Below are 17,837 nucleotides of genomic sequence, written 5' to 3'. Positions count from 1 at the left end.
ACTGGATAAAAGTTGTTTTGTACCCCTAGGAGGCACTAAATCTTACACGCTGTCCCTTTAATGAATAAATGAAGTTGGCATCTTTTACTTGCTTTTGTTGTCAACAGCGGAACCTTGGTTTCGTTGGTGCACCTTCCCACACGGACTCATTTTATGTTGGTCCTCTTTAACTTCTAACTTCCGCCTGCCTTCTCCTGGCCCGCCCGGGCTAATTTCTCAACTTCTAGTCTTTCACGTTTTGGGAATTTGTGTCAATTCCAGAACTTTTAAGATCGTTCGTTTTGATGGCGGGGGGAGGTGGAAGTAGCTTGTTTAGCGGCTTCCGGCTTTTAGGACTCTACTGCAACCATGTGCCGCACGTGCTTCGCTACCATCGCAAACATCGAGAGTTCTACCTGGTGACGTCAGTTGGGAAATGCTTGCACACATACAATGTAAGTACCGGTAGTTTTTACACTTGTTCGATAACTTGCTGTCTTCCCTCTTTTTTATGAGTTCTTGCAGAACATACCTGTCAACCTCAGCCAACTGCTCCCCTTATTAATGATTGCAATTCCCCTTATCAAGTTATAATAAACCTTACTAACACGGCACCTATTTACTCACAGCAAAACAGACAATATTATTAATCTACAATGACGTCGTCTTCCAACTCTGACCGACACGATCCGGTGTTATGCCGAGAAATGCACCCCGTAGCGGGAGCTCGCCGAAATTCGGACCCCGTAGCGGGAGTGACGTGTGCGAGCTACTATAACCACTTTTACCTCGTTTTATCTCACTTTTATATCACTTTTCGGGAATGTAATGGCGAACATACAACCAATACCTTCATAGCCAGAGATAGATGAGGTGTGCATTTTCAGGCAGCCAGGCTGGTCCCTCCCATCAGCATCATTTACATTAGGATGACGTTGAATCATTTGTACTAGAAAACAAATTACACCGCTGCTGTGACAATGTTAGGCACAGGATGATCTTTTAATCAAGTAAAATACAATTATTGACGTGTTACTACTCGTTGGGCGATGAGAAGAAAACACGTTCGTCTCCCGTTTATCTGTTGATGATTTGGCAGTTCATTTCAGCATAATAAGCTTTAGAGTGCATAACAGTTTCAATACGAGCGATTTGAGTAGAAAAAAGCAAAATAAACATGTTACCTGCTCAAAAGTGATTTATATAAGGTGTGCATTACTGTTCGATTACATTCACAACAAATACAAAGACGGAATGGTTTAAGTTGCCTTACATTACTAACAAATGCAAGACGAAGTGGTTTTGGTTATATGTTCGCCGTTACATTCCCGAAAAGTGATATAAAGTGAGATAAAACGAGGTAAAAGTGTTTATAGTAGCTACGGGGTGCAAATCTCAGCACGGATGCATTTCTCGGCATAACAATTTCTCGGCATAACACCTGTTGTGTGCCAAATGGGCAGATCGAGATCGGTCTTTTTTATTATTATTATTTTTTTAAATCCCGAATTAAAAGTCACACGGCATTTATAATTTAAAGTGATCATAACATAAGGGGGACATGTGTAAATTGACAGGTACGTAACATCAACCTTGTTTCTAAAATGGCTCGTATTTATTCCTTCCTATTATCATTTTTCTGACTGCACCTTTCTGATGTTCCGAGAATGTTATGATAACCTCCTTTATAGATTTCAGAAACAATTTATATTTTGTTTTTTCCAGGTCAATCGTTTGGGCATCGTGGCTATCAGTGAGTAACACCTTTATTTTTATTGATTTTGTTGGGCCCTGATTGTCTGTAAATACACTGATACCTCGACATATGAGCTACTTGAGTTATGAGAAGTTTGAGATGGGGGATGTCTTGTGAGCAAAAATGTTCCCCGACATAGGAGAAAATCCAAGTTAAGAAAATTCCCAGACATTACCACTATCTGTGTGTGTGTGTGAATGTTTATGTGTGAAATGGATTGTAAAGTGCTTTGTTCTGCAATTTCGTTGCCTAGGTAACAGCCTCCAGGATGACATCACGTGCATTGCCGCCGACAGGATGTTGACATTTGCTGCTGCTGGCTCGCTTGTGTACGCCTTTGCGAAGAACAAAGAGGTTGGATGATGCGAATGAAACTTCACGAGCTTAGTTCAAGGTTTGTGGTGGGCGTCCCCTTGAATGTTACCTCTGCGCAGGTGGTGATGCGTTATCGTGGACACAAACAGGAAGTGCGCTTTCTAGTTCCTTTCGGTGACCAGATGATCTCAGTTGACAGCGGTGGCCTGGTAATCGTCTGGGACGTTCAAAGTGGTGGTAAGGGGCTGGACTACGCTTTTATTGTGTGTGTTTTTGTGGGCGCTCGTGCCAGATTTTCTGCTTCCTCCGGCAGATGTCTACCTACAGCTGCAGTTTGATCCCACCACCTTCAATGTGACAGCCATGATGCACCCCAGCACTTACCTTAACAAAGTCCTGTTGGGAAGTTCCCAGGGTACTTTGCAGCTCTGGAACATCAAAACCAGGTCAGCATTTAGCTTGATAAACTGTCAAAGTAAGAATGTGGGGCAAGAGTGTTGGCGTGTGTAGAGCAAATAAGCCCAGCACAAAATTGTCTGCCAAGTAACTCAGAACTTTGGAATGGATGGATTGACTGCGTCCCTTTTGGACAGGTCCCGAACGTACCTATTCACCATGTACCATAATGAAATCTGATGAAAACATCTAAGGCTGTGTATTGATAAAATAATGTTCTCACTGTACGTAATTATGTCGATTGGAGGGACATTCTCAAGTACAAAACATTGCACACATTTCTCACTTCTTTTGCTTTCTAACAAGTTTAGCAACTTCTAAGTCCGTCACCCGAATACTGCGAGTATCAGATAGCTAAGACCACGGCCATAGAGGCTTGATCTGGTCAAGCGTCCCAAATAAGGGAGCTGATCGATAGCTCGCGATTTTTTCTTTTTTTCTACTGGCCCGCATGGCAGGCGCTTGGTACGGCCGTGCAGGCCTGCACTGCGACCTTGAGTTCAGTATGTGGGCCACACTTTGCGGCCATTCTGAGCACGAGACCAAATCTCCACAACAATAAGTTAGAGGACGGATTCAAACTTAACACCATGCTGGTTCTTGGGAATGAGCGTTTTTTTTTCTTTTTTTTTTCTCCCTTTTACTAGGGAATCTCCCCAAATCGACGAGCATTAAAGCAGGAAAGTTTCTTTTTGTGCTAGTAACTTTCAGTGGCCGAAAACTCCCATAATCTCCATCGCTCCCCCCTTTTTTTTCTTTATCATTAATTCTCTGTGTTATTAAATTGTGTGTGTTATTTCCCTAGGCCTGGTTCATTGATTCAATTTTTTGGGATTAGCAATTTTTATCAGAACTAAAAAAAAAAACAAGAAATAACAATTATTTTTTTTATTAATGTTGGAAACTCTAGCATCCTTCAGAGAAAAACAAGATTTATGGTGGAGCACAAGCAACACCTATAGGCAAATTTGTTTACTGATTGCAGTATAATATAAGAATAATTTGTTTCAATCCTAACGATTTTCACAATTAAAGCTAGAAAAATCCCTGCACCTGCAAAGGAAAATCTGCAATGTTTCTTTCTAATAAAATGTTTTCAATATGATCCTGAATTACGTTCCCCCTTTGAGACTTTGGAGGGGGAATTGTGACAACTTAACTTTTCTTTAATGATGTAAACAATTACAAGACGATTTTTTTAAAAAAAATAAAAAATGTACACATTTTATTTGTGTCAGATCAAAACTGTATAAACAATAGCATAGTGAATTCATTTAGTTTGTGTCCTTGCTAAAATTATGTTTTGTTCTCTGCCTGTCATCCTCTTTGTGTTTCCAGCAAGTTGTTGTACACGTTTGCCGGCTGGTCGGCAGGGGTGACCGTGCTGCAGCAGGTGAGCGTGTGTATGTGCCTCTTGTGCGGTGTCTCAAACCCAAGCTGTCATGTGTTTTTGTGTTTAATTGATGTGTGCCTGATATTTTGTAAATGTTAGGACAGTGACCATAATGCAATAAACCAGTGTTTTTGACCCTGTTTTGAGCCAAGACACATTTATTTCACTGAAAAACCCTCTGGGACACCACCAGTCGATGCAGTTGCATTTACAGTTCAAGTGAATCCAGATAAAAGATGGCTTTCGCTTGACCGCACAGGCACATAAATTGGATGTTTTCTGTGCACAGTGGTTGATAAACGCTGCAGTAAACCACCATTTATCCTTAAGCTCGGTCCCAAATGTGCATAACAATCCACACTCATTTGAAAGAAAGTACCAATCTGATCCTTCACCTTTACCTTCACAGTCTGTGTGTTAAGGGGTTAATAAGTTTGACTGAACTATCTGGCTGTTTTGTCGGCGTTCCCACTGTAGCGCCTTATAGTCCGGTGCGCCTTATGTATGGAAAATATAGATGCCCATTTCCAGCAACCAGCACTATAGTATATTGTGTTTGTTAGTTGCTTTAGAAGGACCTTCCTTTGAGCTAGTCGAATATCTGGAGCATCACATTTCTGAATGGCCAGAAAAGGAGAACTTTCATGTGACACTCAAAAGTCTATTCATCTTCTAAGAAATGAAGGCTACTGCATGTGAGAAATTGCCAGGATACGGAATATCTAGGTATGAGTGAAATTGTGAATGATTTTGTCTATGTGTGCTCTGCGACTGGCTGGCAACCAGTTCAGGGTGTCCCCTGCCCACTATTCGAAGATATCTGGGATAGCTCTAATACCCTCGCGACCCTAGTGCAGAAAACATTGCGGATGATGTATGAATGTTTAAAGCCCACCATATAACTCCCAATCCATTTTTCAATGTTTATTTATGTGTGATTGTGAGTTCCTCCATTGCTATTTTGACTTCCGACTGACCTAAAGTTAACCTTATAGAGCCCAGCCGTGGACGTGGTGGCCATTGGGACGGCAACAGGACGCATCATTATTCACAACATCCGACTGGATGAGACACTGATGGCCTTCACGCAGGACTGGGGACCAATCTCGTCGCTGGCTTTCCGGACAGGCAAGTGTGTGTCCGTTCGGGCTTGTGTGTGTGAATGAACATGAGTGATTTTTGCGGATGTTACAATGGCGCACATTGGGTGAGTGAGCTGGTTTATGAATTTGGGTTAACATGAGCTCTGAGATCCCTTCCCTGTAATCCTTCAGACGGACCACCGACGCTGGCGGCAGGAAGCCCTCAAGGTCATTTGACCCTGTGGGACCTCGAACGGCAACAGCTAGTGGCTCAACAAAGAAACGCCCACAAATCGGCGGTCAGCGCTAGCTTCGTTCACGGCGAGCCGCTTCTCGTCACCACCGCTGCCGACAACGCCATCAAGGTTGGCGCTACTCACCGCAACTTGGCTTTTGCTGCCGGAAGGAACTCACGAGAGACCGCCTCTAATCCTTTTCTCTTTTTTTCTCTTCAGGTTTGGATCCTTGATCAAGAAGGGGGGACAGCCAGGTTGCTGCGAATCCGCCAGGGTCACAGTGCCCCTCCCAGCCACATCTGTCATCATGGCGCTGACGGGAAAAACATTCTCAGTGCAGGTAAGTCCGGATGAGCGCAGGAGCACCTCACGTTTACATTGCAAACTGATTAAGAATTGGTCTCCACCTACAGGTCAGGATGGGACGTTGCAGTCTTTTTCAACTGTCCACGAACGATTGAACAAGTCCCTTGGACACGGTCTGGCTTTGCCCATTAGCACCTGTTTTTGATCTGTGCATGTGTGTGCCTGCATGTAGTTCTCTGTGTGTAAATGTATTTGTTTTAGTTCCGCTGTTTTTAAGTTGTGTGTGTTTAGCTTTTTTAATTTATTTTTTTCTTCTTTTTTTGCATCTTGGTGTAATTTTTTGGCATGTGTGATCTATTGTGCCTTAGAGGTAAGATCGGGCCAAAAAAAAGCACCCGAGCCCGACGCAGGCCCGAGGGGTATTAAACCCGACCCGGACCGAGCCCGACTAATTAACTGGATTTGCTGGCCCGGCCCGAAAGGGGCCCGAAATTACATATTTTATTTATAAGGAGGGGTGATTTATGATAACAAATTAAACTCTGCCTTTTGTTACAACATCTAGGCCTAAGTTAAATAAAACTGTATAAACATTTACATCTTTTATATTTCTGTGTCTGCACTGCAGATGTTACATTAAGCGACAATCTGTCATTGACGGGTTTTTTTTTTTGAGGTAGCGAAAACATTTAAGGGCGTCCGTCATTTTGACGACTTGATCATTGGGCCATAATCCACAGCAGCAGTAGTAGTACGTCCTTAAGATTTTAGCGCAGCACTTTCATTGAGGGGGTGTTGACGTGTTGTGCCCTTTTCCGACTCCTATGCAAATTCCCCCCCCCCCTGATCGTATTCTATAAAAAACGCCTATTAAAACAATAAAGCGAGCTTTTCTACTATCAATTTGAAATTGCTCCACACTTCACTCTTACCAGAGTGCGTTTTCCTCGTCAGTTCTCCTCTCTTGAGTTTATCCTTAACTTCTTGTTGGTCCAACTCCATATCGGGGATACCAGGCCAAAATCACGCGAATTTGCGGAGGGGAAGATTATTAAGAGGACAGCATTCACGTCACGTCACGTGCACAGAGCATGCTCTGGCTCCGTTAAAAGCAATTACAGCTCCTTCTCCGTTTTATCCAAATTATTTATTTTATAACAAGTATTCCTTGGTCTAGTATCCATACATAGTTTAAGTATATATTTTTAATGAACATATATTTATAATTATTAATTAATTAAAAAAAAAAAAAAAAAAGCAGGACCGAACCCGACCCGACCGTATGACTGACATTTCAGGCCCGACCCGGCCCGAAATTGCCTCGGGTTCGGGCTCGGGCCATAAATCTTAGGTCTATTGTGCCTTCATTATCTGGTCGCCGTTGTTGTATAGCTTTGTTTAAAAAATATTTTAAAGTAGAAAATTAACAATAATACTTTTTGAAAATTGCGAAAATCGGGGACAATATTGCACAATACTAAATTGAAAAAATATATTTAAAAAAAAAAACAGCAAAATTATCTGTTAATATACAGATGTTTTTTGGGTGTTCAGAAAAAACGGCAATGTGTTTTTCGCAGCTGTGAATATTTTATGAACAACAACCAGAACCTTGTCATGTTGTGTTCCATTATGGAGACTTTCACAATTTCTTGTAGTTGAGTGCAGCATTTTTTATAAATTAAAAATGCAAATTATTTACAATTTTAAAGCAACTTTCTTTTCCATAATATCTTTTTCACAAAATCTAAATTTCCAAATTTGGATACAGACGCTACCCTACTTACCACCATTTGACTTACGGAAAACGGCAGATACGAACATATTTTTTCAGGATATCGAAAACTATCCAAACATTGCTGTAAGTTAGATTTTGTATTGTGGGCACCTTTATTCAAGTTGAGGACATTACTGTAGTGCTTCTTTCCGGCGCTATTGGCGTGTGGTGGCGCTGTGAGAGGTCACCCAGCATCCATCCGTAAGAAGAAATTGGCTTCATCTTCCTAGTTCATGTGTAAACATTTTATATTGTATCTCCAGCGCGCTAAGAACTTTGACACTTTTATTGTTTAATATCTCGTGCAACCATTTAATATGGCTGGTGTAAAGTGTAAAGAAGAGGCGAGCCGTTGTTTTTGAAATGAAAGTGGAATAAGAAAGCTTGATGCGGTTGAGAAAATGGTTGGATCGCTTTTTTTTTCGGCCACTTTTTACTACGAGGAGGAGCTCCTGAAACTCATATTCCAAAAGTAAAGTAAACTTTTCTTTATTTATAATTATAAACCATATTATTTTATGAAATCGTCTAGTTCGTAAGTAGGGCAGCGTCTGTAATTACAATTTTTAAAACACCACAAATATCTAATTGGCCAATGTATCCTTCAGATATTTTTTTTTTTATTAGGAGGCCTGAGAGGAATTATTTTGGCATCAGGAGCTTTTATGTGTATGAAGTGTATCTTGTTTTTTGTGTATATTTGAATAAGAATTGTTTTATGGGTGTGTTTGTATGTGATATTTGTTTTAGGCATGTTGTAATACATGGTTGATAGTTTTTTGCAATTGTCTGCAGGCTCAATCAGTAAAAAGAAAACCCAGAAGAAAAAGAAAGGCTTGTCGTACGAGGAACTGCGCTTGCCCGCAATAACTGCCTTCTCCTCTGGTTAGTGTGCAGACACATGATGTCCGAGTCAAGAATGTTGTCACGACGCACGTGTTTACCCTGTCTTCTGACAGCTACAGCCCGCCAGTCGGACTGGGACAGCATTGTGGCTTGTCACAGAGGTCGCCTGGCAGTCACCACGTGGAACTACCAACGTCACACGATGGGTGCGTACCACCTCACGCCTCCAGGGAGCAGTGACAATGCAGAAGCAATGGTAACCGTGGCACTCGGCATGTCCTCCAGCGGCTTCTTTTACTAAGGTTTGCACACTTAATGTAATTCTTTTGTTCTCATAGGCCGTGGACATTACTTCCTGCGGCAACTTTGCAGTTGTTGGATTGTCGTGCGGCCGCGTTGACGTTTACAACCTGCAGTCCGGGATTCATCGTGGTTGTTATGGAGATGAGGAGAAAGGTGAGCCATTAGCTCCTCTTCTGTCAACACCATGTCTCCATACAAGGGCTACAACTAACGGCTAGTCGCCGATTATTTAAACGATTAGTCAAATATTTGGATGATTCTTTTTAAATAGCATGAAGTTGCATCTTTACTTGAACATCTTTAAAAAAAAAAAAAAAAAAAAAAAAAAAAAAGATTAGGCGGAGTGCCCAGTCAGACTTAAATCTTTAAATAATTTTTCAGGCAAATAAATGATATATTAAAGCCAAGTAATTATTTTTTTACCCATGGAAACCAAAAATGCGCTCATTGGCAATAGTAGAACAGTAAATAAAATAAAAATGTTCATTTTGTGTAGTATTGTAGAAAAAGTACTTTAGAATAGAATAATAGAATTTACTTTTATTGTCATTCTTTGAACGAAATGTCGATACACCTGACCCGTACAGTTAAACTGTAGCGAGCCGATGCAGCCGCAGCCAAACAGGGCGTAGCCATTTTAGTCCTTAGGTGACCAAACCCCCCAATTCCAACCCTTTATACCGAGCGCCAAGCAGGGAGGCAATGAGTACCAAAGTTGTAAGTCTTAGGTATGACTCGGCCGAGGCTTGAACCAGCGATCTCCCAGTCTCTGAGCGGGCGCCCTACCATCTAGGCTACCGATGGCTATAAACCTCAACGGTTTTATTTCGGCCCTATCGACCGCCAGAGGCGGTGCTTCAAGCATGGAACTTCACCTACGGTAATGCACAGTTCGGGAAATGTAACGAAAAATTTGTGACCCCATTGCCCCCGTCTCATTAGGAATGTCTATAAATTCCCGTCTCATCACAGGTGAGACACCTTTTTATCTTCTCGCGTAGCGGATGCACACTGCTTTCATTCACTTGAAGGAACTGTCCCTACGAGTTTTGGCCTTGTGACTTTTTTTTTTTTTTTTTGGAGCTGCGTAGGGTTTGCGGGCCTGCTGCCGTTGCGGCTTGTCTTTGCCCCCCCCTTCAGGTTGGCAGTGTGGCCTCTCGTTTGTTTATTGTGTTGCGGTTGATTAGATTTTATCCGCCTAGCCTCCTGTTAGCTTGGGATGTAGCCTGGCTGTTTGTTTACCGTGGTAGGCCTCGTGTCTGCGCTGTTGCCACGGCCGTTGTTTGCTGGCTCCAGGATGCGGCTGGACTGAATTTGCCTGGATGCCCGATGTGGAGCTGGCTGTTGCTTCCCTGATTGTCTCCCTTGAGGGGAGACCCTTTGTTAGGCTGTTTGTTGCCCCTGCTGGTAGTGTCGGGTGACTGATGGCCTTCTCGCCGGCGCACATGCTGCAAAGATTGGGTAATTTTCTTGGCCCATCTCTTCCTGGCCTTTTCTTTTTCCCTGTGCGAAGATGGGTCGATGCCGCTCCTCCGTTTTGTGACGTGGCCTTCCAGGCATTTGCGCTTGTATCTAAAGACCTCGGCTGTGGCTTGTCCTTCTTAATACAGGCCAGCCGCCAGGTGTGGCTGGCACAGTTTCTTTCCCCTGTCAAAGGCCTCAGAGGTCCGCAAGGTTCTCGTGGAGGGATCCTTTTGGCTCTGCTGCTGTGAGTGTGCTTGAGCATTACTATGAAGGCTCACAAGACGAGGACATGGCTTTCTTCTTCACGAGAGATTGCACTCCCTGGGTGGGTCAAGGCTTTCCACTGTGTTTGTTTCTCCTTGGCTTTAACAGTCTCCCCCTGCCGGGATTATGCTGTCCGCGATAATTGCGGCCCACCATTTTTTTCGGGGGCCTGACCACCACTTCTGCGTCCCCTTTTTCCCATCCCTCTCAGGGCCGGGGCGTCCGGGATCGAGGGTTTGAGTCCAGCTGTCGGACGCTTTTCCAGCTCAGTTGTGGGGCAGCCGGCGCTCTGGACCCATGGGTGGTCTCTCTTGACCCATGGGTACAGTCTGCAGTTCTTAGAAACTTCCATCCCCAACCAGACAAAATACTTTGGACCATGAGCTGTCATCCTTACTGGCCTAGGACGCTATCAAGCCGGTGGTTTCGTCAGCGCATCCTCCTGACTTCCAATCGACCTACTTCCTCATCCCGAAGAAGACAGGTGGCTTCCATCCAGTCTTGAGGAGGCTCACGTGAGGTTGGTGACAGGCCAGGGCTTATGTGCCCGGTGCGTGCTTAGCGCTGCTACATCGACGCGACAGCGGGTTTTCGTTTTTCCAATCAACTTTTTGTTTGTTATGGTGGCTCGTCTAAGAGTTCTGCCTTGTCGAGACAGCTCCTGTCCCACTGGATTGTGGAAGCCATTCACTGGTCTTATGCAACTGCTCGCAGCCCCCTTGACCTCAGGGTGCGCCAGGTTCTACAGTGTTGATGTGGCCTCCCTCCTACCGCTCGGCGTCATCTTTTGTCCAGCCGAGGGTTCTCAGTGAGGCTTTTTTTTGGGGTTCCTTGTGGCTACGCTGGTTATTATTCATTCCAGTTCTTGAAACGCTGGCTGTGTAATTTTGGTATGCATTTCTCGAACGGCGCATGCACATAAGTGACATTCTATAACTTTTGTTTTAACAACTGACTCTTGCCATATAACATTTCAACAAACTATGTTTGTTCATTGAACTGCATGCATTTACTTTCAAATACCTTTGTCAGGCACTGTGCAGCTCAACGATCAAGCTCTCTTTTTTTAAGTGAAATATACACGTATTAACTGTATATTTTTTAACTGTATATACTTATGCAAGTAGTCTTTTTATTCGCCGTATCCAAAATGGTCCCAACTTTTTAGAAGTTTTAGTACTGGATGTTGACTCCTCTATTTTTTATTTTGTTAATGCTCGAGACAGAAACTACCGTATTTTCCTCACTATAAGGCACAATGTGTTATAAGGCGCACCTTCAATGAATAATATATTTTTAAACTTTTTCCATACATAAGGCGCACCCCATTATAAGGCGCTTTATGTGCATGCTGGTTTAAGATCAGGTAATTGTGCAATTTTGCAATTGTAATCCTGTGCAGTCCTTTGAGACATTTTTGTGATTAAGGGCTATATAAATAAATGTGACTTAACTTGACTTGGCTACAGTAGAGGATGTAGTTACATTATTCAACCATTAGATGGTGCCGCGCTAAAGGGAATGGCAACAAAACAGTCAGATAGGTCAGTCAAACTTTATTAATAGATAACAAACAAGCTTTCCACAACTCCATTCACTCCCAAAATGAATAACCGGCCGTTTTATTATTTTCTCTGAGGTAAAGCATTTTCGTGATATATCTTTAACATCTTTGAACAAAAGCAAGGCATAACATTTTACTTTTCCTCCATTTAGTCAACACGCAAAAAAACGTCTGATACTGTTGTGGTAAATTAAACGTTAGTGCAATCGCAATATAGTGACACTCGTAATGTGCAAAACAATAAAGCAATAACATAATAACTGTAAAACTTAAAACGTAAACACACACCAAGTAGGACCACCTCCGAATTCTTTAATGTTAAGTTCCTGTGCCAGCGCTGTTGCCTTCATTCGAATAGTTATTGTACTGACACTTCTACTTGCTGCTCTTTGTTCAAAAACCCACTGTTCAAGTGTGTCATCTAACTGTGGACATCTCGCTTTATTGCCACGGAAACTTTGTTTAGTCTTCCTTACTTGGCCATCGATTCATTAATGTTGAACTCTCGCTGCTGCTCTATTCCCGTGTTCTACTGCGTGACTGATCGCCTTGAGTTTAAACTCTGTGTTGTAAGCGTGTCTCTTAATAGGAGCCATTTCAGGGTCTTTATACAAATGCACAAATAAAAGAGAATCGTTGTTTAATATTTCCCAGTATGCACAGCGCACTTCTTCTTCTACGCGAAAAATGGAGTCGGTGGCTGCTTACCGTAAGTTGCGAGACCTTGTAATTCAATATTGATCCATATATAAGGCGCACCGGATTATAAGGCGCATAGTCAGCTTTTTTTTTTTTTTAATCAGATTTTATGTGCGCCTTATAGTGCGGAAAATACGGTATATTCCCAAAGAGCAACTTTCAGCGGAGATTATAATCGTGTAAAATGCCTCACTCCGTTGGAAAAACGTGTCTGGCGTCAATAGTCGACAGTGAAATTTATAGTTGATTATGTCAATTATCGATTTTTGTAGACGACGTCGATTAATCGTTGCAGCCCTACTTCCGACCCCCATTAATGTTGCCTTTTGCCTCCAAAAGCTCACAGCGGTGCAATTCGAGGTGTGGCGACAGACGCGTTGAATCAGTTGACGATCACCACCGCGTCTGACAGTCTGCTCAAGTTCTGGCGGTTCAAAAGCCGCAAACATGAAGACCAAATTAAGCTGAATGCGGCTCCATCTCTCATGAAGCTTCACCGGGACAGGTAGTATACTGATAAAGTGAGGCTATGTCATAAAAACGCAGAAATGTGTCATAACACATGCATTCAAAATCTCCAAGCATGCTGTTGCAAACTCCATCAAACACTCTATCAAATGTCCTTCTTTTAGTGGTATGCTGGCAGTCACCCTGGATGACTTCACACTGCTGCTGTTTGACATCGAAACTAAGCGAGTGGTCCGCATGTTTGCAGGTCACCACAGTAACACCAACGACATGGTAAGTGAGACTTTAACATAGTGACCCTCTTTGTAATGCTAGAGTGTCAAACTCATTTTTACCCTGGGCCACATCAGCTTAACAGCTGTCCTCAGTGGGCCTTTAAAACGTATAAATCGGTTTAAATGAATGGTATGTCACATAACTCATTACACATATAACATTTGAAAAAAGTGCTGCTACACATTCATAAAATCTTAAACTAAATATATCAAATAACAAAATCTTGGTTATTTTTAGAATCTATTATTCCTCAATTCCACTCATTACCATAATAGGGGGACTGGATGGTTAGGGCGCAGCCCCACGGTGCGGAAGTCCAAGTTCCGTTTACAGCTACCGCAGCCTCCCTGTGCAGAGTTTTCATGTTCTCCCTGTGCTTGCATGGGTTTCCTCCGGGCACTCCAGTTTCCTCCCACATTCTAAAAACATGTCAGGTTAATTGACCGGTCCAAATTGTCCCTAGGTGTGCATGAGCGAGTGAGTTGTCTGTTTCTGTGTGCCCTGCGTCTGGCTGGCAACCGGTTTAGGGTGTTCACCGCTCGAAGATAGCTGGGATAGGCTCGCCTCTATGCACAAGACATGGAGAATTGTCGTAATCATTATAGAACGTCTACACATGTGACTTTGATATTGTTACTAAAAACAGACTGTAGGTGTCTTCTTGTCGATCGAGGCACGAGGTTGCATTAAATGTTTGCGATTGTGGCCAGCGATAGTTCATTTTTTATTTTATTTTTTTGGGGACCGATCCATCATATGCGATAATATACTACTGTAAGACCTCATATATAAAACACACCCAAAATTAAAGGTCTTTTTAGGCTTAAAAAAAGTGTTAGGTAGGATATGGTACATTTTACGTATTTTCAGATAGAAATACACCAGACAGCAGTTGGTCTTTCAATTTATCTCTTTGCCTTTTGTAAGACTTTCAGCCCTGACGGTCGCTGGTTGATCACTGCTGGTATGGACTGTACCATCCGGACGTGGGACGTCCCCTCTGGAAGGTGAGAGCCCAAGTTCCGTCTACGTCGCAAAACAGAAAGTGTATAAAGTGGTTTTATCAATTTCGTGTTCAGTCTGGTGGATTGCTTCCTGGTTTCCATGGCGCCGGTGGCTATGTCCATGTCTCCCACTGGGGACTTCCTGGCGACATCGCATGTGGACAGCCTTGGGATTTGCTTGTGGTCAGTCGGCAAATGTTCACTTTCCGGTACTGCAAATGACATAGGCCAATCACATGGAATATTTCTTTCTTAGGACCAATAAGAGCCTTTGTGAGCCCGTGGGGCTCAGGCCACTTCCGGCCGACTACCAGCCAAAGATAGAGACCCTGCCAGGGGTGGGACCACTAGAGGATGAGGAGGAAATGACTGTAACAGAGGAGGAGGAGCCTGATGAGGAATATCAGTCGGCAGAGCAGTTGGGGGCAGAGCTTGTGACGTTGTCGCTTCTACCAGAGTCGAGATGGAAACATCTTCTGTGCTTGGACACCATCAAGGTATAATAATCCTTCGTTTTTGCGAGGGTTGCGTTTCAATAAGGACCTGCAATTGTCACAACATGCATGTAGAAACTTCTATCAATTTATGAAATACAGTAATCCCACTGTTATTGCCGTTAATAGAGGACCAGAATTCCAGCGACGTGTGAAAATCCACAAAGCGGGGTTGTACTAGTTCTTAAAAGCCCTCAAGGGTTAAATTTACCTCGAGAGGACGTCTTTACCAACTGTTAGTGTACAACTGTAAAAAACAACTAAATATCTACAAAGAAACCACAGAACACTGAATTGCAGTTGAATGAACAGTCTTTATCTTTGTACAAAAGAGCTTATCCTTTCAGTACAAGACAGCGATTTAGAGCGCAATTGGCTAGCTTGCACGCTAGCATCAGGTAACCTCAATCTCGAGCCAGATTTTCAATGGAACGAGCCACTAACAGTCGCTATGCTCCCCAGTTTGTTTTGACTTGTGCGCCCACCCTGTTGTTTGACTGACAGCATACACCAGCCTATCACAGTGCACTCAGTCACGACAACCCAACACACAAAGCTCTCCCTAACCAGCTGTGTGCTATCTGCTCCGAATTCAATGCACAATGGGCTGTTATCAAGTACAATAAAGACAATTCAGTTCAAAAGGAAGGAGTGAACCAACGATAATCGAAGTGCCAAGTAGCAAGGGGGTCCCTCTGTGTTTTTTTTAATCCCCTTGCTAAATGACATGACACACAGTTTGGAACACATCATGAAATGATGTTGGTTTTGCAGAGGAGGAACAAAGCAATGACGCCGCCTGTTCCTGGACCTTCTGCCCCCTTCTTCCTGCCCACCGTGCCAGGCCTCACGCCGCGCTTCTCCATTCCAGAGCAGGAGACGCAGGTTAGCGCGCATTGCTTCCGTTTAAACAACATTCATAACAGTCAAACTAACCATTGGACACACGTCTGTTTTAGTCAAAGGTGTTTAAGTCGTGTCTGACCTCTGACCAGTCAAAGTTCAGCCATGCTCTGGAGGCCGGTCTTGAAACTGGCTCATGTGAGTGCATTGACACAAAATTGCATGATGATTAATGGTCTACATTGTAGCTTTTTGATTTTTTTTCCCCCTGATCACTCTTTAGACACTTCTCCAGTTGAGATGTTGAAGAGTATGGGTCCTTCGGCCGTGTCCATTGAGATCACCAGTCTGTCACCTGAACTGGGCGGTGCTAGCAGTCTCATGATAGCCTTCATTCGCATGATTGACAGTATGCTGGCCAGCGGGAGAGACTTTGATCTCGCTCATGCTTACCTCTCGCTGTTTCTTAAGGTAATATTAAGACTTAACTTCATTGTAAATCTAGATCAGGGGTAGACAAACTCTTTGATTCGCGGGTTGCAATGAGATTAAAAAAATTTCACTGGGAGCAGACCGGAGGGTTAAAAAAAAATTCTGATGTATTTAATTTATGTATATGCTGATAAGGAGTGTTGAATCTTATACATCTACAATACCTGAGTAAAAAAATAGATACAATAAGCCAATTGATTATTTTCTTTTTCGCATTTACCTGCACAAGTTCTCTTTTATTTTATTTGTTTGCAAAGGAACCATTTCCATATACAAATAAATATAATTGCAAATTAATATATCCCTTTCCAAGCACTAAATTTGAGCATTTGCATTGAAAAATTGAATGAAATTCGGCTTCATCAGAAGTGTTTTATTGCATAAAACTTAATATCTTGAAAAAAAAAAAATCATTTTAAAAAGCAAATCCAGAAAAATATACCAGTTCTTTGAATTTTGGTCATAAGTGCAATGAAAATAGTTTTTTATGGGGGCACACATGGTCACAGGTTTAGAAAGACAACATGATAACAACGCATTTTTATTTGTAGTACTTTCAAACAGATTAATTATCAAATTAAATTAACGATAAAATAATTTAAAAGTATTTCTCTGCTTCTATTTTGTTTTCATGAAATTTGCAGCTCTTTGAAACTATTGTTTGAGAGCGTTCTCCATTTGGGCCCGGGTGCTGTAGAATTCTCTGACCTGAGATTCGATCTGCAACCGAAGTAGAACTGTTTAAATCTAGGCTTAAAACACGCTTCTAGTCTATAGCTTATGAAGGATGTTGACCTCAGGAACCAGACATTGTGTTACCTATGATGTCTGTGTAATACCTGTTCATTCTCCTCATGCTGAAGTTTTTGAAATTTTCCATGCTCTCATAAATAGGTTTTAGATCAGTGGATGGTGTAACGGTAGAGTGTAGTCTGTACTGCCCTTTGATACTTCTTGTGATTAAGGGCTATACAAATCAACATGACATGACTTTTGTGATCGGGGCTTAACAAATAAATGCGACTTGACCTGAATTCGGGAACTTAGCTGTTAGATTTCATATCTATTGTAGAAAGGAGCTAAAGCTTCTTTAAACTTCTTGTTCTAAATTGTGTGTTTTTTCTTCCAGGTGAATGCAATGCTACAACATGTCTGTGATTTGTATTTTATGTAAAAAAAAACATTGGAATTGTTTGTTTCAGCAGATGTTCTCTGGTCGATAAAGGGTTGTCAGCAGATCAGCTTCCAAAATGGTGCTTAGTTTTGACTATCTATAGTGGACATATTTGGAACTGCAGGTTATTGCTTGAAAGCTCATTTTTCTTTTGTGCTTCTCTCATCGTTGACTCAAAGCCCAGATTTGAATCAGTTGGCGGGCCTGCTACGACCGGCGGGCCTTAGTTTGCCCACCTCTGATCTAGGTGTTTTGTGAAAGTCCTTATTAGGAAGTAGGGGGAAACCTCGTCAAAACGTCCTTAAGCACGAGACTTATTTATCCAGTGCAAATATATTTTACACAGCCAATCTGGTTTGAACACATTGTGATGTCCCGTTAACAGCTTCACCTGCGTCTGCTGGCCGAGGATGCCGTTGCCATGGAAGCGTTGGTCAGCCTCTCCTCAAGGCTAGAGGCGGGTTGGGCAGATCTCAGAGCATCCTTCAATCAATCCCTTTGTATGTTGACGTATGCCAAGAGTGCCCTTTTGTGAACACAAACGCACTCAATCTTTGTACAGGTTGACCTTCTGCTCTCCCTACAATTAAAACATTTTTTAGAATTTGATTGTCTTTGTCATCAGTATCATTTGTTTCAAAACATT

The 17,837-nt window shown here is 42.5% G+C and overlaps 1 protein-coding gene across 1 annotated transcript; it reads left to right on the top strand.

The window, feature by feature from the left end:
• The first annotated feature begins 114 nt into the window (after window positions 1-114).
• wdr36 (WD repeat domain 36) lies at window positions 115-17,800 on the top strand. Its single transcript, XM_088320057.1, has 22 exons — window positions 115-434; window positions 1,705-1,732; window positions 1,989-2,089; window positions 2,170-2,287; window positions 2,364-2,496; window positions 3,845-3,899; window positions 4,895-5,027; window positions 5,174-5,346; window positions 5,437-5,557; window positions 5,631-5,696; window positions 8,096-8,185; window positions 8,260-8,402; window positions 8,485-8,602; window positions 12,780-12,945; window positions 13,073-13,181; window positions 14,112-14,191; window positions 14,264-14,371; window positions 14,445-14,685; window positions 15,457-15,567; window positions 15,642-15,723; window positions 15,809-15,996; window positions 17,577-17,800. The coding sequence occupies exons 1-22, from the start codon at window positions 285-287 to the stop codon at window positions 17,724-17,726; spliced, it is 2,664 nt and encodes an 887-aa protein (XP_088176183.1). The 5' UTR covers window positions 115-284; the 3' UTR covers window positions 17,727-17,800.
• Window positions 17,801-17,837: the final 37 nt, after the last annotated feature.

Source organism: Urocampus carinirostris, chromosome 16, assembly GCF_059441175.1.
Source record: "Urocampus carinirostris isolate Australia breed hairy pipefish chromosome 16, RoL_Ucar_1.0, whole genome shotgun sequence".
Taxonomy (NCBI): Eukaryota; Metazoa; Chordata; class Actinopteri; order Syngnathiformes; family Syngnathidae; genus Urocampus; species Urocampus carinirostris.
Note: the sequence above shows the minus strand (reverse complement) of the source record. Positions and strands in the feature narration are given on the sequence as shown.

Coding starts and splice junctions, on each gene's coding strand:
- wdr36 (XM_088320057.1), top strand. CDS start 285: ATGGCGGGGGGAGGTGGAAGTAGCTTGTTTAGCGGCTTCCGGCTTTTA. Junction 5,028..5,173: donor GTCGCTGGCTTTCCGGACAG/GCAAGTGTGTGT, acceptor GTAATCCTTCAG/ACGGACCACCGACGCTGGCG. Junction 12,946..13,072: donor ATGAAGCTTCACCGGGACAG/GTAGTATACTGA, acceptor TCCTTCTTTTAG/TGGTATGCTGGCAGTCACCC.